This window comes from Platichthys flesus, chromosome 7, assembly GCF_949316205.1.
Source record: "Platichthys flesus chromosome 7, fPlaFle2.1, whole genome shotgun sequence".
NCBI lineage: Eukaryota > Metazoa > Chordata > Actinopteri > Pleuronectiformes > Pleuronectidae > Platichthys > Platichthys flesus.
This window is the reverse complement of record NC_084951.1, coordinates 7642628-7669458: the sequence shown is the minus strand read 5'-3', so window position 1 is coordinate 7669458 and position 26831 is coordinate 7642628. Positions and strand designations below refer to the sequence as shown.

General features: G+C 42.1%; 2 protein-coding genes across 15 annotated transcripts; one reads left to right on the top strand and one right to left on the bottom strand.

Moving 5' to 3' along the window:
- Positions 1–4620: 4620 nt before the first annotated feature.
- Positions 4621–7529, top strand: rassf11 (Ras association domain family member 11). Its single transcript, XM_062392695.1, has 2 exons — positions 4621–4723; positions 4804–7529. The coding sequence occupies exons 1-2, from the start codon at positions 4621–4623 to the stop codon at positions 6129–6131; spliced, it is 1431 nt and encodes a 476-aa protein (XP_062248679.1). The 3' UTR covers positions 6132–7529.
- Positions 7530–8048: 519 nt separating this feature from the next.
- csde1 (cold shock domain containing E1, RNA-binding) lies at positions 8049–24359 on the bottom strand. Of its 14 annotated transcripts, none has more exons than XM_062392444.1 (21): positions 24223–24359; positions 21168–21847; positions 20013–20259; positions 17794–17992; positions 17019–17185; positions 15502–15588; positions 15013–15110; positions 14848–14929; positions 14401–14529; positions 14142–14267; positions 13802–14017; positions 13479–13649; positions 13231–13395; positions 11861–11989; positions 10862–11040; positions 10652–10764; positions 10425–10544; positions 10147–10325; positions 9896–10059; positions 9658–9790; positions 8049–9550 (listed from the first exon to the last, which is right to left on the bottom strand). In XM_062392444.1, the coding sequence occupies exons 3-21, from the start codon at positions 20136–20138 to the stop codon at positions 9503–9505; spliced, it is 2631 nt and encodes an 876-aa protein (XP_062248428.1). In that variant the 5' UTR covers positions 20139–20259; positions 21168–21847; positions 24223–24359; the 3' UTR covers positions 8049–9502. The 14 variants fall into 14 exon arrangements, with proteins under 14 accessions (XP_062248428.1, XP_062248423.1, XP_062248424.1 ...); XM_062392439.1 differs by lacking the exon at positions 20013–20259 and adding an exon at positions 18598–18804; XM_062392440.1 differs by lacking the exon at positions 20013–20259 and adding an exon at positions 18598–18786.
- Between the last annotated feature and the right edge of the window lie 2472 nt (positions 24360–26831).

The following is a 26831-nucleotide window of genomic DNA, read 5'->3' as shown; positions in this document are numbered from 1 at the left end:
GCTCATGCTTGGTCTGTGAAATATCAAGCTCCTTGTGCCTCACGTGTAACCAGAAGCTCCTGCGTCCAGCCAGGACACGCCTTGACGTAACGACCAAATCATGTGTGTGTGCAACTCTATTTTAAGGTGTCTATGAGAGCCCAGGAATCACTGTCTGGCACAGTGTGTATACAAAGAGATGAGTGTGTGTGTGTGAGTGTGTGTGTGTGTGTATGTGTGTGTGTGTGTGTTTGAGGGGACTCATTATATAATACCCTGATAGCTACACAAGTTGCTCTGCACATGGCCGGGTTGCTCGAGTTAATGTTGAGCACAATCACAAAACACTTTTCTACGATACAAATGCAAACGATTAGAAAAGATGAATGCTACTGGTTGAAAATAATAAAAGACAATATTTTGATGAGGTTAAGAAGGTGTAGTGTTTAACCCCTAAACGGATGAGTTAAAAATTACGCTTAAACAAATATGAGAGGAATATAATTGTTTCTAAAGACAGGGAAGAACAGTTGTGTCTGTCGAGTTAAAATGCATAGACTCACACTTTAACTTTAACAGCCAACCTAACTTAAAATTACGAAGTCAGCTTGTTAGCACCTTGAGAACATATCGAGGACTCAGGTATCAGCAGGATTTTGGAAAAATGCAATCTTTAGCCAAATTGACTATTGTAATGATGAGTTTACAGGTCTCTCTTTTAAATAAATATATGAAAATATATGTTTACAAATATATATATTATGTTCTATATTATAAAAGATATATCTAAAAAATATATAAATTGAATTGACCAGAAACTGATTCAAAATGCTTCTGCTCAAGTCGTCACTACAGCCAAGAAAGTGGATCACCTCACTCCAGGTCTAGGATCTTGATACTGACTCTGTGTGTTACAGAATTGACTTCAAATCCTGCTGTTGGTTACAAAGCCACTGAATGCTTTAGGACCAAAATACATTTCTGATCTGATGCTACATTTTGAACCATCCAAGGCCCTGCAGGTTGTCTGGAACAGGTCTATGTGTGTGTAGGTTTATTGTCCTGTTGGAAGGTGAACTCTGCATGATACCGGCATCTCCATGGTTCACCATCGGGAACAGCGATGAGCAGTGGCTGGTTTCCTCCAGACATGATGCTCAGGACTTAGGTCGGTCTTGATTTCAACAGACCAAGGAGAGTAATTTGGTACATTCACGTGTCTTTAACTGGGGAGAGGTCCTCACTCTGCCGCACGGTGCTGATTCAGGTCATAACTCACCCCAATCGGTCGAGACAGACGGCCGCCCACGTTGAGTCTGGTTCTGCTGGAGGTTTCTTCCAGCTAAGGAGGGAGCTTTTTTCTCTCCACAGTCGGCAAAGTGCTTTCTCATTGTGGGAACTGTTGGGTTTCTTAGGTTTTCATCTTCAAGGTCTTGACCTTCTATGTAAAGTGCCTAGAGATTTTGTATATTATGATGTGGCAGGACACAAATACAATTGACTGAGTGCTGTAGTGATGGGCGTCCTTCAAATTTGATATCATCAATTTAACAAAATGTGAAAAAAGTGAAGGGGTCAGAATATTTGATGAATGCACTGCAATTGAGTTTTAATAAAGAAATTAGTTCATGATGACACAGATAAATTTCATTACATCCAGACTCTCGCAGGACACAAACGTCTGAGTCATTAAGATGGAAAGAAGTCAGGGGATCCCCAGTCATCAGGATTCATCATCTGGGGACCATAACTGTCTGTATCCAATTTCACAAGAATGCATCTTATCTTTGTTGAGTCATTTTGGTCTAAACCAAAGTGGTGGACATACTGATTAATGACGTCCTCACAGAATACATTTTCCTCCATGTTTTGAGCAACTGTTCTGCAAAATGGAATTTTTTTTGATCAGGATTTCCCCACAACAGTAGTTTTACCAACAGACACAGATAAAATCTGTGAATCACACGTATGATCATCAGAGTCCAGTGTGTAATCATTCAGCATATGTTAGATTTATTTGGACTGTTTTTTTTTAACTATATCCCTCTTTCGTCAATGCCTACTATAAATATGTGAATGGATGTTTTATATGTTCTACTCAAAGCAGGAAAAAATAACTTTTAACAAAGTCATCAGCAGCATCTTCTTCGTCCAGCGGCCCTATCGTGGGTACTCAGAGAAATTTACTTCCTTGGGGAATATTTCTTCAGTTTGGGGTTCTTACGAGCTTAAACTGCATCACAAGCAAAATCAAATTCACCTCATAGAAGACAGAAATCAAAAGTGAGATATCCTTGAACCTGATCACATGAATTATTAAAGGTTCAGTGTGTAGAGTTTAGTGACAAATAGTGGTGAAGTTGCATGTTGCAGCTGAATAACCATCACCTCACCCTCTCCTTCCAAACATGACAGAGAACCTGTGGTAGACTTCAGTTGTCATAAAAACTCAAAAGGTGTTTATTTTGTCCAGTCTGGGCTACTGTAAAAAACATGCTCCTGATGTCAATATAAAGCATTGAAATATAAATAAAACAACTCGTACAATTTAGGATTATTTCATATAAAGTTTCTGCCACTAGATCCCTTTCCCTTAAATCTTGCACTGAATTATTGGCATGGCTGGAAACCACCAAAGATAAGATAAATATTGTGCTTCATCATTTCAGGTGAAAATTTGGAGTAATTTCCCACATTTAGCCTTTCACTTGTATAACACACTTCTGCTCCTCCGTTCATCTGTAGACGATGTGCAGCTTGAGAACCCTTAACAACATGTCTATTTTTAGGGAATGTGATCCTAAATGTCAGCGTTCCTCTCAGGGTGCAACTAGTTTAAGAGATCAAGTTGGAAACGGGCAGTCAGTCAGTTTCACCCCTGAGAGCTGGTGCTTGAGGATATTGTATTTTTTCCCAGTTTATACACAATTTATATGAAAATACCACAGGTGGATTTAACTGTCTCATGCTCCAGATTAAACACTTCCTTTTAGTTTATTGTGAGTGTGAACTTTGCACAGATCAGCAAAAGTGAAAGGTTCTATGAAGAGTTAAGTTTTCATGTAGTAGAGAGATCCGACTATTCCTCGACAGGAACCTGGACATGTGGCTGACATGAGCAGGGCAGAGAGTCCAAGTGTCCCCGGCTCATATTACCCTCGGAACTATCACTGTCAGACTGTCTCGCAGCAGGTGCGGCTCCCGTCCTGCCTCCGGTCTGGGAGCTGTTTGGGTCAGACCGCAGTTCCTCTGGTTTTTCATTGTTCTAATTCATTTCAAACATCATATGAAAATATATCGGAGAACCAGCCAAACATGAGTCGTGTGAACCGGAGAATGAAACAAATCCAAAAGAACCTCCTTCACTTCTATTGACTCAGTTGGCAATTTATTAGGTACACCTGGCCACAGTAAAATAATTCAGTACAATATTAAATATTCAATTTGGAAATAAATGGTTTAGATTCATGGTGTTGATTCAACATTGTGCTGTTAAATTGTATTGCATTATACAAGCAGGTGTCCCTTTTATGTTTTGCACCTCCTTTCTGTACCTGACTCATTTCAAAAGCAATAAAAAAACAGTGAGTTAGTTTTAGCCCAAAGCAGCTAATAAAAGTTCCAACTGTGTTTATACCCACTATATAAATAGATCTAGATGAAGTTGCTTGAGAATACTTGTCTGGTACTGATTGTGACTAGTGTCAGATTCGCAGGTATCGCCAGATCCTGCATGTGGGATGAAATCTGAAACCTCTAATCCAACAGCCACACTGAGACCTCAGACAGAAGCTCACAGCAGCATAAATACACAAGGCTCCACAAACACGTTATTAGAAATGTTTCATAGATCGACCCACATCAAGATACTTAAGCAAATGCTGAAGGAAAACCAAACCTAATTAGTTGAAGTTATTTAAGTGAAGGTTCTAAGTATTCCACAGACTGACTGAGGTATTTGCCCGACAGCGGAGGACTTGGTTGCACAGATTACAAGCTCAGCATGTTTACACGTTCTACTTGGACCGTTATCGCGCTTCCTGTCTGAACGATAAAGAGGGAACACCCAGATCTATAAACAGCATTAATGTATAATCCTCACTGGAGACTACACACAGACCGGACCTGTTTGTTTCCAGGAACAAGTTCTATATTAGATTATACAGAAGCATCAGTGTGTTGCGGCAACTCACGGTTGTAGCTGCTGGAGCAGAATTGTATAATTTCATTGAAGTCTAAACAAACCCTATTTTTGCTGTGTGTAAACGATGGGTGGGAACATTCACTGTCCAGTAACAAATGCTATCAGGAATTTTAATTGGTCTTAATGTCTCCGCAGTTCCTCCCCAGCAGAGCGTCCAGCCCCTGAACAGACAAGTCCAGGCATCTGGACTGCAGACAGGAAAAAAAGGTGGGTCTCTGAATTGTTTTATTGGATTTTACTTGAGGAAATGTGTTGTCTTCTCTGGATCAGTTATTTTTGAGAGGGTGATTCAAGCTGCCCAGAAACTTGACCATTACATGATGGGCAGATTACAGTTAGTCCTAACAAGGGTCCTTCAGCTGTCTCCACCACTTCCCCTTACAGAGACGACAAGAGACCCTGCACAGCGCACTTCCTAAAAGCAGAGGCTGGATACAATGGAAGTGAAGGTGTCAGTGGACGGCGTCCAGCGGGTGGTCTGCGGAGTGACAGAGGAAACAACATGCCAAGAAGTGGTCATATCGTTGGCTCAAGCCCTGAGTGTGTATATTTGTGGCTCTACAATTTATGTTTTGCGACATGGTAAGCGAGCTATTGACCACGCTCATCTGTCTCTACAGGTCAGCCCGGACGCTACATTTTGCGGGAGAAATTCAAAGACTTCGAGCGGTGCATGACCCCCGACGAACGCCTTCTGGAGACCCTGGAGAAATACGGCGAGCAGGCCCGGGAGGTCCAGCTCACCCTGCTCCACAATGGACCCTGTGTCTGGGATGAAATGAGCAGAACAAAAGTTGGCAGATACCAGCCTTGGCCGCCCCTGAGAAAGAAGGATGCAGCGGCTCGAATGCGGCGAGGCAGCGGTTCACTGAGTTTGCATCGCCGGAGCTTGCCGCCGTTGCCTTGCTCGAGGCAAGAAGCTGAGCCCCAGAAGGAGGACCCGAAAAAACCTAAAAGAAAGTCTCTGACGCTCATGGAAGAGGCCTGGGAATGGCTGGAGAATCTGGGGAAAGGCAAGGTCTACAATACTGCCTGTGACAAGAACAGCAAGAGAACCGATAAAAGGAACCATGCCTCCGTCGATGTGTCTCTCACTGGTGACAAAGATGGCTTGGGTCGAAGAAGTAGGAGCAAAGTCAGAGGTCAGAAAAGTATCAAGTCAGACTTGGACAATCAAACATCCTGCTGCATCGGAAGCCAGACGAGGGGTAAAGACAGCAAACGCTGCAAGAAGAGCAAAGAGGCAAAAGCTGACGATGACCTTTGCCGTTCAAGTGTAGTTGCAGCTGAAGATGAAATAAATAGTCTCAAAGAAACCGTCATTCGACAGCTCAGTTGTTTGCAGGATTTGCAGGTCCAGATAGGCCGCACAGACAAACTGATTTTTGAGCTTGAGGAGAGACAGAGGGCCCAAAGAGCCGAGCAGGACGCCCAGAAGAGACTGGCTGAACATGAAATGGAGCAGATCAAGTTTTGGGGAAATGAATTAAAGGCGGAGGAAGGTCACGAGAAAGACTTGCAGAGACAGTTCCTTGAGATGAGGGCGAAGGCTGTTGAGTGCAAAACCAAGCTGGAGGAGTACAAGTGCAAAATGCAGGGGCTTGATTTCTTTGCCCCTCAGAACGTTGTTGAAGAGGATTCAGAGATGATTTCAGGAGTCGATGGTGGTGCTGCCACTGAGTTTTCCTCAAAGGACGCATATCAGCAACGATCTGATCCTGATGGGGATGTTTATGTTAACAGGAAGTTCTTGCCCCGAGAAGACTTCGACTCTCCTCATGCTCTGGTTTCTCCGAACCAGATAAAAGAGCGGCGGCCCACGGGTCCCACAGAGCTCAGGGAGTGGTGGACACGCTGGTCTGAAGCCCAAAACACACAATTACAGACTAAAAAGAAGGTGATTCACCGCACTGAACTCACAATATATCTGGGTAGCACTAAGGTTTAGCAGCAAATAAACAGGCACTGATACGAAGCCAGTAAAATATGATGAATGCTTTATCGTAAGACAGTTTGTTTTATTCCTCACATCAATATTAATTTGCATTTCGCTACTTTCTGCCCTTAAAATAGCAGTTTCCAAATATTTTTGATGGCACACTGGCTCGGAAGAAGGAGAATGGTGCTGCTTTCATTCAGACTCATCAACCTTAAGGTGTATTCTTGCTGTAAGTAACTGTGGCGAGTGGGTACAATGAGAAGTGTAAGAGTAATGCTGGACTGTAGATCAGTTAAAAACACGTAGAAGTCGGAAACTTATAAAATATGAAGAATTCTGACCAGACTTTGGCGTTATTATTATAGCAGCAGCTCCTCTAGTTCAAGCAGCCGGGAATCATGGGTAATATCCATTCAGTTGTGGTGCAGTTCAGGAAGTAGGACTACACAGTCAGAGCCCCATGAAGCACATTGAGAGGTTTTGCGTTTTTTCTCTACATGAAAACAACTAAATCATCCGGACACAGAGCCAAACAGAATTAAACAAGTGACTGTAGAGGGCCCTGTTGTTCAGTAACAGTTACATAGTGTTTCTTTAATTTGTACTGAGTTTATGAAAGACCCATTGTATCTAGTGTATGTTGCTACGATGGAGGCCCTCAATAACCCTCATCAACCCAGCCCTCCCAGGGTTTGCTCCCTTCCGTGAGCCCCCTTGTGCATAAAATGGCTCCATGTCAGAAGTGAGGGAACAAGGGCAGGGGATCAGCTGAGGTGGAAATCAAACACCCGTCACATCAGGAAGTCATTAGCGACACAGGATAGCTTAGAATTTTAAAAACCACAAAACAGAAATTATTTTAACTTTGCACAAATTTAAATGTGACATGTTATTTTTATTTTACTGGATTATTCGTGATTGCTGTGTATTCAACCCTGCATTGAAGTAAATAATGGAATTCTTTGTACTGTACATGTTATTGTGCAGTTGCGCCCTTGCCTCAAAGCGGTTTCCTCTGTTCTGGCAAATAAACAGTCACTAATACAAAGACAGAAAAACCTACCATGAAAATATGGTGAATGCCTCACTGTGTGACAGATTCTTTTCAGTGCTTTGTATTGAAAGTTGTGATTTCTTTATCTAAAGAAACACTTTTAGTAATTTCGTAACTTACATCTGTGGTTTTTCTTAAGGTCACAAGTTAAAATGTCCTCTTTCAGTTGAGGTCGTTGGGCTACAATGAAATCTGAGATTTGTATTGATAAAATGGTAAGCTTACGACAAGTCATTTTAGGGCTCTGTGTAATTTAAAGAGACAATATAGCGTTGTCCGAGTTAAAATGAGGAATGTCGAGCACCTTAAGTTATACAGTTGGTAAAGGTTTCACACAACTAAACGTGATGTTTTAGCTAACCAGCACTACATTATCATAAGTATCAGTATCTAACAGTCTGCTCCAAACAAAGAACTACATAGACTTGGAGGAAATTGCCTATTTGTGAATGAGGAAATGCTTGGTAGTTGTCCACTCAACATCACTGTTGACACCTACATGACATTCAGAAGGTTTCATAGTTTCACAATGAGATAGGTTTAAGATTTTGGATCCAGAAGGGATGAAACTCTGGTTAGCACAAGTTCTCCTTGCTGCTTATTTCTAAAACAATATATAATTTTATACTCAAAAAAAAAGCATTATGCTCAGATTTTTTGTAAAACTGGCCCCAAAACTTCGACGTAAACTACAGATTATGCATTTTATTATTTTACCTGCCTGTACTACTGTTTCATAATCCGAGACTGCAAATATCTAAAGGTTTCATGGCCTGAACTCAAGTGTTTTTACTTCATGCTTTAGCGTCTTCCGTCGGATCTGTTAAAGCAGACCTGAAGCCTCTGAAATAAAAGAAGTACACAACAGCTCGTAATTTTCATAAAACTTTTAATTCAATTGTTTCATTCAAGACCATTAACAAAAGTACATGAGAACCTCTGAATGTGGTTTAACTGAACCCTGGTGATTTCTGAAGTTGAAAGTAATTTTGACTGCAACTTAAATGTGCAGAGGCACAACAGTTCACCCACCACTTCTCCAGAGCGCTATAACTGATATCCTGAATTTTAATGTTTTTTTTAAACTGTATTTTCTAATACTTTACCTCCCATATTATTTAAGTTAAATTTGTTTCTTTATATCTGAAGTTTGAACTTCTAAGAAAAAAAAATAAAAAAAATGCACACATTACATACAGTATAGTTCAACCCAGAGGTTTGGGATGCATATCAGTATTATCTCTACTAGAAAAGATAGCCACCCTAAGATTGTTCTGAATATTTTGGCGGTTGGCTGGGAACAGGATACTTCTTTTGTTCTTTTTTACGTTTTTTTTTTTTTTTAATGTCACTTTGCTTGTAGTTTTTAGGCACCTTATTCTTACTTAATTCAATATTAGCAGATTGAGTTTTAATGAAAAAAACAAAAGCAAAAACATGTGCAAGAAACAAAAAAAACATAGTATAAAAGAACTGCAGATATAAGATGCCACAAGGAATTCTGCACCCGGGAAAATTTGCTTAAGTGGTGCATGTGAATACCAAAAAGGTATCCAAAGGCTCGAGATTGCTAAGGTTAAACCCATTAGATTATCTACTTTGACATTCACATACATCACAAACCATGCTTTCACTTCAGCTCTTCAATAAAGCATTTTAAAACTGCTCAAAAAAAACGAGCAGCGAAGAATCCTCAGTTTAAGCTCGCACATATGAGAAATATGATCCTCCTTATGGAGGGAACTTTGCTTTATATACGTTTTGTAGGAAAGCATACAGAAAGTGGAAACTTGACAAATGAAACCATTTGAAATTTCGATGGATTAAGGGGCCAACATGAGAAAAAGAAACGGGAGCAGAAGCTCAAAGACATGCCGACATACACTCATCAACCCAGGCAGACTACAGGACAGAGGACAGGTGCAGAACTCCAGACAAAGCAGAATCAAAAGAGAGGGACAAACACAGCCACACAGTCATCACTCTGATTTTAGAGAGGCAAGGCTCTCAGAAACATATACCTCCATTACACACTTATCACTTCTAGGATACGGCGCGCACACACACACACACACAGAGATACACTGCAGTGTGGACTCCATATCAAGTACATCATACATGGGAGGCAGGGAACCATGAAATGACAGTATCCCTCGCAGGTATCGAGGGGGACAAAGATTACACATGCCAATTACTGTATGCGTGTTCGTGATTTATGTTTGAGTTTGTGTGTACAAGCATGTGTCAAATCAAATTCCCTTATCTCCTGCAGTTGCCAAATCCCACCAACACTGAATGGGGGGTGGGGTGTTAGGCTCTGTATTGCTCAGTCGATGACGCCAGGCTGTCGAGTCTTGCGCTCCACATTGAAGCCCTGTACAAAAACAAACTTTGTTAATGTTGATGCCAATATAATACAAAATTCAATAATCCAGAGTTCAGGCAAAGGTTGCAGTAGCAGTGCAGTAGGCTCGGCCGTACCTTTGAGTTGTCAGGACCGCGGGGCTGTCTCACGATGACCAGACGAGGAGCACTGGCATCATCAAGGGTGATGCTCTTCAATCGGTTCACCAGACGGTCAGGGCGAGGAGTTGCCACTGGTTTAGGCCCCTCACTGCAATGTTAGGCACATGATATGAATTCAAGATTAACACTGAGACAAAATATTTTCAGATTGAAAACATCAAATATCCTGTGCGCAACCAGCCGGATTTCCTACCTGACTCTGCGAACATTGCAGGCACTACATTTCCCTGTGCGTTGATTAAGGACGACCGAGAACTCCACCTCATCACCGGTTTGGAGCTCCAGGCCATCTTGCACTTCTTTTACGTGGAAGAACAGTTTCTTGCTCTCACCGACCTCATATGTGATGAATCCAAACTGGGGACAACCAAAAGAAATATTGAAATCAGTAACCTTCACTTGAGGATAACCTCAGTATCTGGAAATAAATTGTTGATCACTTACCTGGTCTTTGACACACTCCACCAAGGCTCTACGCTGGGGGACAACAGTATAGGCCATCTTCTGTCCAGTCTGGGATACTGTGCAAACCTGGAACTTCACAAGTTCTCCTTTCTGCAGACAATCTGCCTTGCTGGCCATACCCATGATTCCAAAGGGATAACTTGGACCCTTTGTTCCATCTGAGACAACAAAGAAGCGGGTGACAATTTTAATTTCACTACAAGACAAACTGCATTAAAGAGCGGATCTGCAAAGTCCCATCATAATTTGTCACCAACCTTCCTCTGTGATTTCAATAAGCCCTTGGTATTCTGTTTGGGAGGGGTCTACACTGCGTAAAGGACGGATGACTTTCCCCATCATCACATTCGCACCAACATCCTCACCAATGCCATTCACTAGAAGAGAAAAGGGATATTTCACAATTCAATTGAAGTCCCTTTACCAGCCAAGCTAACAAATCTTAAGTGAATCGTAGAAAGAAATCAGCTAAAACTCTTCATACCTGCAGCCACTTTGGTAACCTTTTCAGCACTGACTTTGTTTCCTTTTCCTTTAGAGAGCGTGTACTCCACCGTGTCGCCCAGCTCCAAACTGTCCAAGTCTCCACACATTTCACTGAGGAAAACAAACAGATATAAATAAAACCAGAGTTCAAATTCACAGATATTTGGATGTCATTGAAAAAAATACAATCTTAGAATTTAAACTCTACCTGTAGTGAAAGAATATCTCTTGATCATGATTTGCTGTCTCAATGAAGCCAAAGTTGTCCTTCAGTGTGGCAACAAATCCATGTAGTCTCTTGGCATTGGAGGAGGTACGGTTGAGGACCCTGATGGAGACTGCGCTCTGCTGGCCGGTTCGCTTCACTTCGTTGATGGAGAACTCCACCTAGAGGACAAACATGGTAAGTTTAACAAGGCAGCTACAAACACTGAATCACTCGTCGCCAGAGAGCCACAAAAAGTAGGGTGATATTAGCAATGATCCTCAGCTACAGGAGCAAACTTCATATCATCTTTTCAGCAGAACAACTTCAGTTGACCCATTAAGACTCTAAAAAGATTCATGTAGCATTGTTCGATCACTGAAAACCTGAGGGTTTTCTGAGGAATAGATAGATAACTTTATTCATCCCCGAAGGGAAATTAAGTCATAACAACAAAATGATCAGCTTCTGAAGCAGGTAGAGACATGAAATGAAAAATCTTTGGCCTTTGAATCATTGCAGTTTCCCTAAACTGAACATTTTCTAAAAACCATTAGGCTGGCAAACTTACGCCTCCTCAAAAATGTCTTATACCGACTGAGCCTTGGTCAGTGGATCAGCAGGGACATCGTCTGGGTCTGATTCGCCTTCATTGTTATTTTCATTCATTCATTGTTTGTCAATTAACCACTGCTGCACTATGCTTCAATATCAATCCCCTTGATTGGTCTTCAGCCTTTGCCTGAAACTCTATTTAAAATATTAAACAATTGCGGGCTAAGAGCACTGACGAACACATTTACCATAATGCATTTCACCTTTCCCAGTATGTCAGCGAATCATGCCGCAATGAATCAGTCACGAGTCTTGAAAAGTATGAAATTTGGTTTACACATGCATACGTTGCATCAGGTCAAAATGGGTACACAAGTCATTTTAGTGAGCAGTTTGCACTTATGAGTCTTTGTATAGTCTTTAAAATCTGAAGATAACTATAGTTACCTTGTCTCCAACCTGTGGGATGCCTCCTCCCTCTAGGTCTTTAGTATGGTAGGCCACAGTGAGCTTCTCTCCACAGTCATCATATCCAATAACTCCTTCCTCCGATTCCTGCCAAAAGGACACATCAAACTAAATTAATTGAGCATACCCTTTGTTTGATAGCTGGTCCCAGCCACTGCTGAATCGCTCATTAGTGATAAACATTTCAACCAAATGTGTTTAAGCTCCCGGTTTCAGATGAATTGAGCAGAGCATTTTAAAGTATGCATGTATTAGAAGATGATGTGCAGATGGCCTACACAAGCATGAGAGGCCTCAGTTTGTGCAATGTTTCACTCTGTACAAGCACGGGTGGTTAGCATTAGCCTAGTCTACTGCGACAGCTCTGTGTTACAGCAGCTTCACTACTGTAGTTTCAATTATTGGGGACAGTCCTTTAAGACACATTTTATTCCTTCAATTGTTGTAATGATTTTATAGATGAGCAATGCATTTTGCCGATATTGTTACCTCCAACACGTAGATCATTTTTACACCTCAAATGCTAGTCAGAAGGTTTATAAAAATAAAAAATTGAAACACTGCTTTGACTTGTCGAGTGACTCACCGTATTGCTCACGGTATTCGCTCTCAGAGCATCCTTCTAGATTCACTTTTGTAACAAACAGAAGTGTGACAAAAACACTGGAGTATCTCAGCTGGCCAGGTTGGTTTGACAACTGAAAATATCTTATGCTTCAGATTCTGATGTGAACAATTTTTGGGGTTCTTTCCCTCAAGTACTAAACAGTCTGTTCCCAAAAACCCATTCTAGTAGTGGGGATTAGTGTTTAGTCTCTAAATTGTGTTGTTAAATAGTGATGAAACACCATGCTGTCATTGGTTGGCCAGAGGCCTGCAAAGACCAACCTTTTCTACAACTTTACCCTTGGAAAAATAAGAAACACAAACACTTGTTACACAGCAAGGCTAGTCAACAGCACGCTTGTCAAAAGCTGTTTTCATACACTGCGTTATGTGTCAACTGTTGAATTTTTTATTAAACATCTGAAGTCTAGGAATATATTGGATAAAGTTGGTGAAATTATTTTACTGAATAAAAGAATAATTTGTATATCATCATCACTCATTTGTGAGACATGAGTCATGTGGCTTCATGCAGAAGGTCTCAGTCCTACCTTGTCTTTTTTCTTAACCAACAAGGGACATGGACAGGTGGAGGTAAATGATGACAAAGCAAAGAGTAAAATTAGAACTAAAAATGGGTAGAGGGGTAGAAGTAGGTTGGGGCTGGAGCAACAAGGCTACAGTTTTTTTAAGAAATGGGGGGTGGATTCTGTTATATATATATATATATGTCATAATAATACCTTCTCCTTCACCTTTGTAGGACTGGCATTCTTTGTGTTGACAGCAATAACTTCTTTCTCCACAACACCCATGAAGCGCTGCTCAGACTGGGTATGGAAAGACACTGTGCCCTTGGGCAGCTTCTTGATGCGCACGGCATGGTTCCTCTGAGCCGACAGCATATCCTGGCAACGACAGAACATTTAATTTCATTTGTTTAAAGAGTAATTGAAATGTGGCGGCTAAAGTAGTAACACAAAATACATACTTTGGTGAAAATCTTATTAACAGGACCTACAGGCACAACAGTAAACTCCACTTCATCCGAGATGTGCAGTTGGCTCTCCTCCAGCACTTCACTGAAGTGAAAGAACATCCTAGCATCCCGATCCACACACTTTATGAAGCCAAAGCCATCGCGTATAGCCGCAATCACCCCCTAGAAAGAGTATTGGTGGCACAATAGCTGTCTATGAATAGGTAATCACTTAAGGTCTCTATAAATCAGCCATTTTTTTCAAATAAAATGATATATTCAATAATTTATTAGACCATTTGTGAAAATCAAGCACTTTTTTAGGAATCATTTACCATTTCACGAGTCTCCTTGGTGAAGTCGAAGGTGTCTGGGAGGACGTCGATGTTCGTGGCCCTCTCAAGCTTGTCTCTGCGGTCGGTGGAGATGTTGAACTGAATGTGATCACCCTCCAAAAGGGTGACCTTGGATTTTGTGTCCTTCTCTCCGAACGGCAGCTCCTTGTCAGTGAAACCAATGCGAGAACTGATGCGACCTGGGAGAGGGTCGTTCTGTGGACGCAGGAAAGAATAAAAAAAAAATCTTGGTTAGTGACTCGCAGATGCATCACTAGTTATAACCAAAACCTCATGAAATACGCAAGAATCCACCTTGACAGGATTGTAATCAACTTGCCTGGTTTTTGGTGGGAACCTTGGGAATGACCTTGACGACAGTGCCTTCAAATTGCTCAATGCTGATATCCTCAAAAATGACCGTTCCTTGGGCGAGCAGCCTCACATCAGTAGCTACTTCTTTACCCTAAGCCACAAGATCAAAAAGGTAAATAATGTTCTAAACACGTTAAGACCAGTAATAAGAAATACACTGATAAAAATAAAAAAATGATGAAATAATTTGTGGATGCTACAGTTGAAAGCTTGATGACACCTACATTTCTGTCTTTGATGGTGAACTCGACATCATCTCCAGCCTGCAGAGCCTCCAAATCACCCTTGAACTCACTGTAGTGAAAGAAAATCTCCTTCACCACGTCAGCCCTTTCGATGAATCCAAAGGCCTCCTGTAAAACAACACATGGTTCATCAACCTACCAGCCAAAATGAGTTTGGTGGAAATCATTGAGGTATGGAATAGAACGGGAGAAATGGCATCTAGTTATCATACTACCAAACACCATATCTACAGCAGTTCTGATTATTTTAGCTTATTTGGTAAACAAGTAGCATGGTTGGTTAAATCTGGGTTGTCAAGTAAAGGCCATATCCATAACATCTCTGGACTGATCATTTTGTTTTGCAAAGTCAGCCATCAAACAATCCTATTAGGTCTTATTAACGAAATTAGAAAAGGTTCATGTGAGGAGATCATTGGTCCGTACCTTTGTAGCACACACCACACCCTGGCACCGCATCTGCTTTTTCTTCACCAGCTGAATATTACGAGCACTAACGGCACCAGTGCTGAAAGAGATAGAGAAATGAATTGGGCAAAAAAGGCAACCGCTGGGAAATCAAGACAATAGTGTCAATAGGGATGGGCTCACTGTTTGTTGGTCTCCATGTAAAAGCTGACTTTGTCGCCCGTGTCCAGGTGGATGTTACCCTCTACATCTTCAGGAGTGTAGGTAAGGTAGAAAACTTCCTGTGAACATCAGTGTCAAACCTTGTCAAATGGCTAGGGCACACATTTTAATGATTCAACTGTCACATTCTAAACCACCTAATAAAATTTAGTGTGAATACATAAACAGAGTGGAGATGCCACACTGTGGGAAATGTTCCCCATGGGTAATAAACCTGTAGCAATACTGGTGTTTTTTTAACAAGAAAAGACGTGTGTTGGCTCGGTGTCTGTACAACTGAGTGAGATGTAAGGAGATTTCACTGCAGGGAGCTTCACTCTTCTGCTTTCAGTGCTTAATTACCTAGACTGTGGTGCTCCAATTCTGATTACATAAAATATCTTTAAGAGGGATTGTGTTGTTGCTTGCTATCAGCATCAAGCATGTTTTAATCTATGTCACTTTTCTTACCCCATTTCTTTCATAACAGACACTGCCATTGGGGACCTGCACAGGGCCAGACTTTCCATCCAAGTGCACTGGGATTGATGAGACAACCTGCAGTAAATGGAGATCACAAATGGGAAACATTACCACACTGATTCGGCAATATTCTTTCAAATTACATACTCCAAGTTAAAAATCTATGGACACATGATGGATGAAAGGCTGAATTTCAAATAAATGTCATAATAACAAGTAGATTAAGTGTCAGCGGTGTAGAGCATCACTTACAGGTACGGGTGTAACGGTACACAAACCTCTTTCTTAGAGGTCACGGGTCGGAATGTTTTTCGGTACAGTAGAAACAAGGGACAGGAAACAAACTGATTTCTCTCTTTTTATTCAACCCTGGTTAAGTATGGCGTTTTTTTTACATAATCATGCTCATAAAATAAATATAATTACTCAAATAAATATCCATTAAGGTGATGCATGATGAAAATGAACTATTAATCATTTGTATTTTAATTTTTTCTTAAAAAAAAACAAAAAAAAAACGTACTGTCAACATAGTTTGCAGAAAGGGTTTGATGCCCTGTTGGTATGACACAAACACTCTCCCTTATAGGAACAGAGGTTTATAAAGGGCTGGTGTGACTTGCTGGCTGAAATGTGGATGAGAGGGAACTTCGTAATGGGGCTTGATTACTCTGTGTGTGTTATTCTCATCAACAGTGAACGGCCACGTCTGCTACTATAAAAATATGTTGCCCCCAGTAGCTTTGATGCCACGTTGAGCTGGGTTTGCACTAAACTCGTTTTTCCATGTCCCACTAACATAAGAGTTATTTCCAAGGTTAGTGGACCATGACTCTTATGATGCGGTTTCAAAACAGTGGGCAAGTTCGATGTGTTACCAGTTACATAGCCGACAGCAGCTATGAATAAATTTGGCAGGTGGACTCGCTGCATTCGTTTGGTACACGTGCGTAATGAACCAAGGGCCTTTACTGCAAATTTTCAGTTTCAGATATATGTACCGTTACACCACTACTTCCAGGTTAGCAGAGTTGCATGAGCAAGATTGTGCTGCAGTGTAAAATCTTATAAACCGTCTAAACCTGACTATAGAATTCATAAGCAATTGATTCAGTACGAGTCTGCTGCTTTGTGGAAACACACTGTGTTCTACATGTTGTCCGATTAGTTATGTGAATGCATTACAGGATGAGTAGTGTCAATAGCATGTTGACAGTCGGGCAAGTTACACCGCTGCCTTTACTGGGTCAACTCAACCTAATGACGGAGCAGTCGGGCCCATTGACAAGTATAAACCCATTGGGCAATTTAACATTCAGCACCTCAAGCAAACATGCACGTCATCAAATCTTGAAATTAGTTTTTTCTTCATTTAAATACAGGATAAGAGGGGGATCAAATGTTACCGTGTACTTGGAATATCATCCCCTGCCCTAAACACAATGGGCCATATAAATCATTTGACAGACAGGGACAGAACCAAAAATAAAATGGTGTTCCTTAACTGGATGAATATAACCATGCAGCACAGTAAAGGGATAGGCGTGCAGGTCTGGCCCCACCTGGCCCGAGATGCGCTCCTCTGGCAGCACCTCTGGCTTTATCTTAAGCAGCTTCACTGCTATGCGCTTGCCAGTGCGCCTGTCAGAGGATACCTCAAACTCTACATCATCTGAGGAGAGAGAAGCAGGAAAACATTTAGCACACTTCAAATGATACAGGGGAAGCTTGATTTGCATTTGACCATTTAAACCAGATGCAGTACATGCATGTATGAACCTTTAAGAGCGGGAGCGAGGTTTGCGTGCTTCTCCTTTTAGAGTCAGATGAAATATGTACGCGTTTTGAAATTCACATGAAAGTGAAAATATAGTTTGCAAAGTTGCTTTTCTGATGACGGTTGACAATCCCAGCAAGATTGAAGCCGATAACAGCAGTGTTTCTTTGATGAAAACAAGGAAGATGATTTAGACGATTCCTGCTGAGGGAAGAAGCCTCATCTATATTAGTTTTTTTATGTTAATTAACTTCAGGGAAACAGCAATGATTTACAATGAACGCCAAATGTTTTTCCTTTCACGTATTTCTGCTTCACAGACTGAGGAATATACGTTTGCTATAAAAACCCTCAGGTTTTAGGTGGTCATTTTCAAACAACGCTTAGTGTTCTTATATGCTGCTCCTTAGGTCTTAATGGCTTCATGTGGCTCAAGGCGTTTATTGTTAACAGGTGAGGATTGAGACAATAGTTAGTCATGATTTGTGCACAAGGCCTCTAACCTCCTATTTTGAGATCCTGCAGGTTGCCATTGTACTGAGAGCAGTGGAAGAAGAGACGATCCTGACGTTCAGAGCACTGGATGAACCCATAGGAAGTCAGCAGCTTCTCCACCACGCCAGTCTCTCTAATGCCTGGTCCTGAGCCATTGGCGTATGCAGTGTGTCCATTGTTATGGAGCATTCCTGGGTCAAAACTCATCTAGGGGAGAGGAGAGACAAGTGTTAAACTGCATTCAGAAGTGGATCAACATAAAGCAGACAAAAATGGAGCTGCAATTTAATGCAGGGTTAAATTCCAACTTACAAAAAAAATTGAAAAACACTTCAAAACATGCATGTAAAGCACATTTCATAGCATGTGGGGAGGGAAAAAAGCCAATATAAAGCTGCATTAGAGCCTTCAAGGTCTATCTGGCCATTTAGAGGACAACACATTTATGCTAAAGAACGGTTTCCAGTCTTCAAATCTTCAAAAAACAAACCGCAACATTTCAGATTGACTTTGTGTCATGCACTCAAACTAGGATTCACTCACTATATAATGTGCTTTTAGTCCCACATCACCTAAGCACTGACACAACTTTCATGCAATTCTTGTTAGACAGACAAATTCATAAAAGAAGTTCAACTTCCTCTCAGACGACAATTTAAAACCAGTGAAATTCCCTTATCAAACTTTACCCCTACATCCTGGTCGAACTTCCACGCTACTCCAAACCATGCTGTTAGCGAAAAGTCACATGACAACAGCTGGTGACGGGGCTGTTAAAGTCAGCGTGGGCACTGACGATCATGCCCGCTTACTGATCTCTGATACAAGGGAGTCCGCTTGTGTTTTTTGCTTCCTGGGTAGGGGTGGCAAGAGATGGAGGCAGAACGGGGGATCGACATGGGACCGGTAGAGGTGGATGGGGCAGAGCCAGTGTTGCAAGCCACTGGCGGTTCAGAGGAGTCTCTTTCCATTTCTGACACGGGGGAGAGGACTTGAATATACTGTTGAGGAGGCCACAGCTTTGACAAGGAGCGTGCACATAGCATTTAATGATTTTGTAAATAAACGTCATCACAAGTTGTTTCGTTGTAATCACACAAAACAAGTTATTATCTAGCACCCTCTTCTACTTGACCTTGCTAAACTGCTGACATTTCATAATCCACCCCTGCATGATTTTTGGGGGGATGGGGGGCACCATATGTCAGCAATATTCAAGTTACCTTGTATCATATTACCCCTTTACAACCACCATTAATACTCAAAACCTGTGAGAAATCCTGACAACAAAATATCAAGCCAAAAAGTAAGCGGACACTCGGTAACAATGGCTGCTACCATGACACTTCGATAATGCTGCCGTGACAAAATCACACCATTATTCAATACCAGTGCAATCAAACAGGAATGGCTCTTTGGGGAAGGCAGACTTAAAATCTGAAACCAAGTTCTTTAGATGAAATGGTTTACATGAAGTGTCATAAATCGTCAAAATAAAACTACCAAAAATGAGGAACCAGAAAATGCGAATGATAGATCAAATAGCGGTGCATCTGCAGTGGACAGAGTGTTGGTGATGGATTATGGGTTATGAGTAGGGGGGTCCCAGAGCAGCCTCATCTTTTAGGTCCAGTTCTGCAATATCCAATACAACCAGACTTGACAATATGCAGGTTTTTAACACGAATACCCTTGGTACAGGATATTAAAGACTTGAATACAAGGGCAGAGTGCTTAAACCTTTGGTCTGCCTGCCTGTGCAGTGATTACGTGACTATAAAATGTTAGTCTCAGAGATAATGCAGGGGTTCAGTTCTGAAGGGCAAAGAATTTAAATACTACAAATTAACGTTATTCCAGGTTTCCAACTGTTATGTAGTTTAGCGTTTCCTTGATGGAAGAGACGTAATGATTTGCACATGTCACCACCCAATAAGGGTTCTTCAGGTTTGAGATGCAAAATTAAATATGAGGGGAAAAAAAGAAATTGGAAAAAAAAAAAACTACTACTTGGAGGATTCATTAAAAAAAGCATACAATTTCCACAGTCTAAGCAGCAGAACCCCCCTCAACCTGTAACAGTATATCTTGAGTCGAGGCTAGTCTCGGGAGCCCGAAAAAAGGGTGAAAGTTAGGCCATTCACAGAGATGCAGGGGCAAAGTGGGTGGATGGGTGTTCGATGGGGGGTGGAGCACGTTGAAAAAGAGGTGGGAAGGTGAAACTTACGGAGCGGCCATATGGCGACAGGCTGAGTCCGACAGGGGAGGTGCTGCTCAGGTCAGCGCTAACAAACGCGGTGGGTGGCGACGCAGGCAAGGTAAACTCAACAAAGCCTTTCCAGGGGCTGCCCATATTTTCCCATAAACTCGGACCAAACTTGCTTGAGCACTTGATTACTTGTTTTGATGTTTTTTTGCTTGACGTTTAAGCGGTATTTATTAATGTTACCATCCAACGATACACCGCTGGATGTCTGCAAGGGTGAAGAGAGGAACAAACATAACGGGTAAGGCAGATAGGTCAGCCAGTGTACCAAGTGTCACAGTGTACCAAGTGTCACAAACAAAAGGAAAAATAGCTCAGAGAGTTGAAAAGGATTTTTTTTTAATTAGGGAGGATATGTCTTAAGTGCCAGAATATAAAAGTGCGGGGGACTGGCTGAGGAAAGGAAATCAAATCATTCCTCAGAAAACCTGCATAACTAGTGTAACTGATTGGAGGAGGTGGCAGTTTGGTGGAGCATAAATATGCGAAATAACATTAACAATAACACAACAAATCTAATCTTCAACTGAGTATTACATCTTGCACTTACACGTTGTGTGCTTTCAAGTCCAGATCCAAACATGTGATTACTTGTTAAGACCAATGTACAAGGTTAAAGTCAATGAAGCGCTTCAGCAGCTGCTTTCACTGTGAAATAATCACCTTCAAATAATCACTGAATGAGCTGCTGTTTGATAAATGCAAACTAATTGATGAGGCCAAAACTCAACATACAAAAATGTCAATGACAGCCATTATTTACAAAGGTTGCTCACGTGTTTGTCAAATTTGAATATTGATTAAACAAACAAGGATGAACTGAGCTGTGATTGGTGCTCAGTGATAAGAAAACAAAGTCTGCACATCACGGCTGCCCAAACTGAACTAGAATTGAGAGTGTTACACAATCTGTGTTTGTACAGCTGTGTAGAGTAATGTGTAAAAACAGGGATTTACTGAGTCATATTTTCAGGAGAAAACCACTACAATCAACACATAACTTAACCATTTGGAAGAGAAATTCTTGAAAACGTGACATATGAAATATGTAAATAAGTACAGTTGACATCACCACAAAAAGTCTTATATTAAGAAAGTACTACAGTCGAGACCTACCTTTATTTGTTGTCTTGTATCTTGTTATTCTCTGGATCTTGATGACTATACAGTTCCTGCAGATCTCTTCATGCACACAGTTGAACACACACACACACGCTTGTTACACGTTTCTGGCACAAGTTCTAGATGGTTGCACAAAGCAAAAAATTATGTGTGGAGGAGGGGGTCTGGCACAAAAAAGGCAAACGCAGGTGCAATAACACTGCTTGGAAAATGTTACAAAGAAAAACAGTGAGAAGAGGATAGGTTGGGGGAACTATAGGGAGGAGAAAAAAAAAAGCAGATAGCAGCCCACTCCACACCCCGGCGGTGAGTCTGAGGTGTGGTGAGGATGAGGAGGGCTAAGAGCAGCGTTGGGACGTGTGCTTTGTCAAAGCTGTTGAGTAGGCACAAACTTCTGGTTTCAGATCAGTTATTCAGAATACGCATGGGCATAGGCTTGCTTCTTTTCTGTGTTTCGGTTGAGCTAATGTGCGTCTTCTTTGGTCGTTTCAGGATTTGGTTACTTCTTGCGTTTTGAAGCCTTGAAGTGATCCTTTTTTATTTTTTTTCCCCTGCGTGTCTTCAGTGTTGCAACTTTGCTTGTTTGAGGGAGGTTTGTCTTCAGTTTCGTTGTTATGATCTGAACTTGAAGCAGTTCCGGATGGTACAAAAATTCAGTTCCGTTTCACTTCATACTGTTGAGAAAAAGCAGATTTAGTTGGTTGAGAAAAACATTACTTAACTTTGTTGTTTGACAACAAATTCACGTATCAAATATTTGGGTGAAGACCAAAGCACTGTCACATGAGAAACACTCCCGAGGACCACCAGTGACCAGAGCTTTGTGAGAACACTAGATTCTTTGCCCCAGACTCACAAGTATAAAAATAGGTTTTCCTCAGATGCCTCTGGATACAGCCCATAATGCCGGGCAGCTGACTACCAGGCAAGAGCTGTTAATCAACAAGTCCTTGTGCATACCGTCAGTGATATTTATGGCAGCAAATTGGACAATCTTGTTTTGTAATTTATCCCAGATCTAATGTAAATGTGCTCGCTTGAATCAAATGTTTTTGTATTACACATGTAAATGTAGCTAATGCTAGTTAGAAACTTAGCAACTGAGCTCAATCAGTAGGTTAGAGCAGAGTGGGGTTGACCCAAATATGTTGCTTTGAAAAAAACAAGCTGGGGGGGCCAACACAGGACACATGATATCTAGTCGGCTGTGACTATGTCGCAATGACTCTTCCCACTTGTTTCCTGGAAGGTTAATATACGATGCTGTGAAAAGGCTCGCGACTTCCTAGTTCATGTTTGTAGCAGAGTTTTAATGTGAGAAGTACCACTAAGTTTTCATTCCTTTCACAGACCCACAAAGACTACAGCTGTAGTGAAAACAAACACTTGAGCGATCACAAGATGGCTTTGGTTACTGGGTTAAAGGTGATGAGCGCGGAAAAGAGACAACACTTGTGTGAACCATGGAGGAGGAGGGATTGCTCCACTCTCCCCTTTTCAGCAGTGCGCAGTTAAAAAAAACTGAAAGCACAGGCGCTGATAGCATTTTCAACACTTTCTGATGAGCATCAAACACAGCTCGGTGATAGTTGAGCAAGAACAAACTTGCAAAAACGCAGACAGTCCCAGTTAAGACCGTGTAGCTACCAGAACCTCGATCAGGTCTCTGGTCCTTTTAACTAACCGTGCTACTCACTGGTCCGTGGCCGGGACAATGAGCACCCTGACAGCATCACCAGCCATGTGACTTGCCAGCGAGCCGCCATCCCCAGCTGGAGCCGCTAATAGAGGCCTGATCCAACACGTTGCGGCAGGGAAGCGTCCCAGGCCCAAGCAGCTCGCCATAGTCCACGCCAGGAGCCGACACGTTCAAATACCTATCACACCTCGCCGGCTCACTGCTGGTTCGTCGGAATAACACACACACAGTAACGATGAAGTAACTGAGTTATCGTCTCAATGACCTTGTGTGGACAAACAGAAGCAGACGGCTTTAGCATGCCGCTAACGCTTAAGTCGTAAACACCCAATACCCCCGGGCGTTTCCTACTTTTCCACATGGAAACCAGTTCACTGCGCCACAGTTCAAGCTAGCGGTACAAATTAGCTCATGGGAGTTATTTGACTGACACTTGTGCGGGGTTCTAAACTCACGGGAAAGTTGGAAGAAAAGTGATCGGAGTGAGAAAACAGCGGCACGTATACCAGGCTCCATTCGAAAAACGTGGGTTTTAGTGTTCGCTGGCTTCATTCTTAAATCAGTGCACTTAGTAGGGACTTTAACGGGAATTGAACCGGGCATATCAGTTGGACAGACACATCCGGCATCCACGTGATAAACTAAAAGTTACTCAGACATAAAACAAATCATAGTTCGTAGCAACGCTGGGTTTCCTTCCGACACCGGGGGGGGGGGGGTGACAGATGGAACTGCAACCTCTAAAGCGGAGTTTCGGGGCGGCCAACGTGAATGTGACGCAGAAACGACCCGAAAACACGAGCTGTTCCACGATCCGAGTACAGCTGCAGCTAATTTGGCTCACTGTGAACCCGCCTTACTTTAAAACACATAAGGAGAGGTAGTGAGCGCTAACGGCACGAGGACGGGACAACAAAGAAGCTGCGAACGACGAGTCCCCGTTACTGCCACTTGATTTATATTCAACTGTAACGTTTTTGTCCATCGCTCGACTATAAACCCCACACAAATTTCGAGCCTGGCATATGGCGACGTGTTCTCAGCAACACTGGGCTCTCAACGCATGACATTAAGCAACGTAGCTAGACCGTTTGCAATGCTAACTCGCGGCTAGCTGCTAGTTAGCTAGCATGCTGCTGACTACAGTGTGTGTGCGTGTATGTGGTGATTTATGGTCAGGGAAAATACGGCTGCCCCCCACCCAGGCCCTGGCTCTGCGTATGATGAAACGCCGGACAAAAACCTCGTGTTTGAGGCCCCACTGCACAACACGGGGTTAACTTGTTGCTGGCCCGTCAAAAACTAATGTCTGAAGAGTTGTTTGAAAAGAGAATATTAATAAAAACTCACCCCAACAGCTTTCAGCACTGTCACCAGCGCCGCTAGAAGCAGCACGGCACATTACGTAGTGAGCAGAGAGGCAGATATCGCGATATTTCAACGGACCGACCAGAGAGCCTACAGGGAAGAGTGGAAGCTACTGAGCAGCTGGATCGTTGTCTCGCAATGATTCATGGGAAACTAGGCTTACGTTGATAATAAAATGCTGTAACTGAGGCATAGTTGTGTATATAAATGTAGACAATTCGAACCAAACCTAGTTAAAGTCATTGGAGGATTCAGTTAAAACACTAATTGACAGTAATACAAGAAAGTTCTTAAACCGCGCTGATGGTGTTAAAGGGATATTACACACAAAAAAATTCACACATTATCTACTCACCACTATGCTGATAGAGGGTTGGGTGAGTCTTTGAGCCCTCCAAAAACTCCATTTGAGTATCAGGGGTAAACAGTGTTGCAGCCAAATCGAGAGAAAGTGAAGTAAATGGTTCAAACGTAAATAAACTACAGAAAAAAATCATACAGCTCCTGTGGTGTCACCCACACGCTAACACAGCTCCAGAGGTGAAAAGATTGTGTTAATGATTTTGATCAGTTTAATAATGGGTAACCCTCTACTTCCAAGGTGCTTAGGTTCAACGGCCAATGGCTTGGATATGCTAGTCATTCTTATGGCTTGGGGGTAGAACCTATCCTGGAACCTTGAGGTCCTCCATTTCACACTCCTACACCGTCTGCCAAATCTAGGGAGTGTGAAAAGGTGGTGCTGGGGGTGTGTGGGATCTCTGAGGACCCTCTGCTGATAGATGCCCTGCGGAGATGGGTTGGATGAGAGGGTCGTTCCAGTGATGTACTGGGCCGATTTTGACCACTCTCTGCAGGCGTTGGTCGGTCTGTTTGTGAGCATCTGCTGTGCCTTTCTGATCAGCTGAGTGATGCGTTGGGTCCAGGTGAAGTCCTCACTGATGTGGACGCTGAGGAATTTGAAGTTGTCTACCCTTTCCATCTCAGTCTCACCAATGTGTAATGGTGTGTGTTGAGTCCTCCCTTTCCTTAGCTCCACTATCACCTCCTTTGTTTGGCTGACATTGAGCGTCGGGTTATTGTTTTGACACCCCAGCCCCATGTCCTCCACCTCCTTTTGATATGCTGATTCATTGCTATTACTGATGAGACCCAGGTCTGTTGTCTCATCACCAAATTTCAGGATTTTTGTGTTTTCATGTGAGGCTGCGCAGTTGTGTGTGTAGAGTGTGTGAGTGTGTGTACGGTATGGGACTGAGTACACATCCTTGAGGAGTGCCGCTGTTTATGAGTAATGTCCCGGAAGTGGTGTTTCCATTCCTGACAGATTGTGGTTGGTAGAAGAGGAAGTCTGAGATCTGGTCACAGAGTTTGGGGTATGGTTCTAGGCTGAATGCTGATCTAAGTTGAATGCTTAGCTGTAGTCAGTGAACAGCATTCTGATGTAGGTGTCCTTGTTTTCCTGATGGGAGAGGTTCAGTTTGCAGGGCAGTACAGACTGCCTCCTCAGAAGATCTGTTGGACCGGTATGCAAACTGCATGGGGTCCAGTGTGGAGGTAATGGTGGATTTGATTTGACCCAGTATGGATTTGGCTGCAACACTGTTTACCCCTGAGAACTCCAAAAATGTTTTGTAGACTGAATCACTTCACCCACCCAACCATTGACAATTTTCCCGGTGGACTATCTACGTAATATGAGACCACTATATTTAGGTTTTTTGTTGGTAAAGCTTTATTTCAGACACAGGTCCATCAGTATTAAAAAAAAAAAATGTTACCACCACGCTGGGTTTAGAAACACACACAGGCTTCTGTTCAAGTGTTTCCAACCAGTTGAGCCGCGTCAGATGTGAGTCAGTTGATTCGAAACATGAAACTGTGAATAAAATTCCTCAGCAAAGCATGAAAAGTGGCAACATGGTAAGCCACACACATTTTGCTTGAACTTGTCCATCTCGGAACTGTTAGCATAATCCAAACTGTGTCAATACTTGCCACCTGAAGATTTATCAGTTTCAGACTACAGGTGTCAATATGTTGGCTTGTGCAGACAGTTTAAAGCACTGACACTGCCCCCCCCCCCCCCCCCCCATCAGGATGTGACCAAGATCTCCTTTCACAAATGTTAACAACATTTAAGACTTTGTCTGCCATAACCAAAGAAAGACAGTTTAGCTTCTGATGCTCCTTAGTTCTAAAAAACATTATAAAATGTTATAATGCCAGAGTATGTTTAGAGAACAAACCAGCACTGTAAGGAGAAGAGAAAAGACCAACAAATCATCAGCATACATCAGATGGTTAATAAGACTACCCCCCCCCCCCCCGTCATGCAGCATGTCTTAACCTCTCAGAAAGACCATCCACATTCAAATTGAACATCATTTATATTTTTGCTTTGTGTAGGTGTTTTGATTTTCTTTGTTCCCTCAACCCAAGGCAGAATTATTAAATGAAGAAAACAGAAATGTGCTTTGTTTGTTTCACGATCTGAAATCAAATTAACAGAATGAAATTACTATCCAAGCAACATAGCGTGACAGCTTTTCCTGGTAAAGAGGGTGTGTAGATGACACATTCATTATAAA

Coding starts and splice junctions, on each gene's coding strand:
- rassf11 (XM_062392695.1), top strand. CDS start 4,621: ATGGAAGTGAAGGTGTCAGTGGACGGCGTCCAGCGGGTGGTCTGCGGA. Junction 4,724..4,803: donor ATCGTTGGCTCAAGCCCTGA/GTGTGTATATTT, acceptor CTGTCTCTACAG/GTCAGCCCGGACGCTACATT.
- csde1 (XM_062392439.1), bottom strand. CDS start 18,756: ATGGAAAGAGACTCCTCTGAACCGCCAGTGGCTTGCAACACTGGCTCT. Junction 14,530..14,847: donor GTGTGGTGTGTGCTACAAAG/GTACGGACCAAT, acceptor GTTGTTTTACAG/GAGGCCTTTGGATTCATCGA. Junction 10,060..10,146: donor TGGAGTGTGTCAAAGACCAG/GTAAGTGATCAA, acceptor GGTTGTCCCCAG/TTTGGATTCATCACATATGA.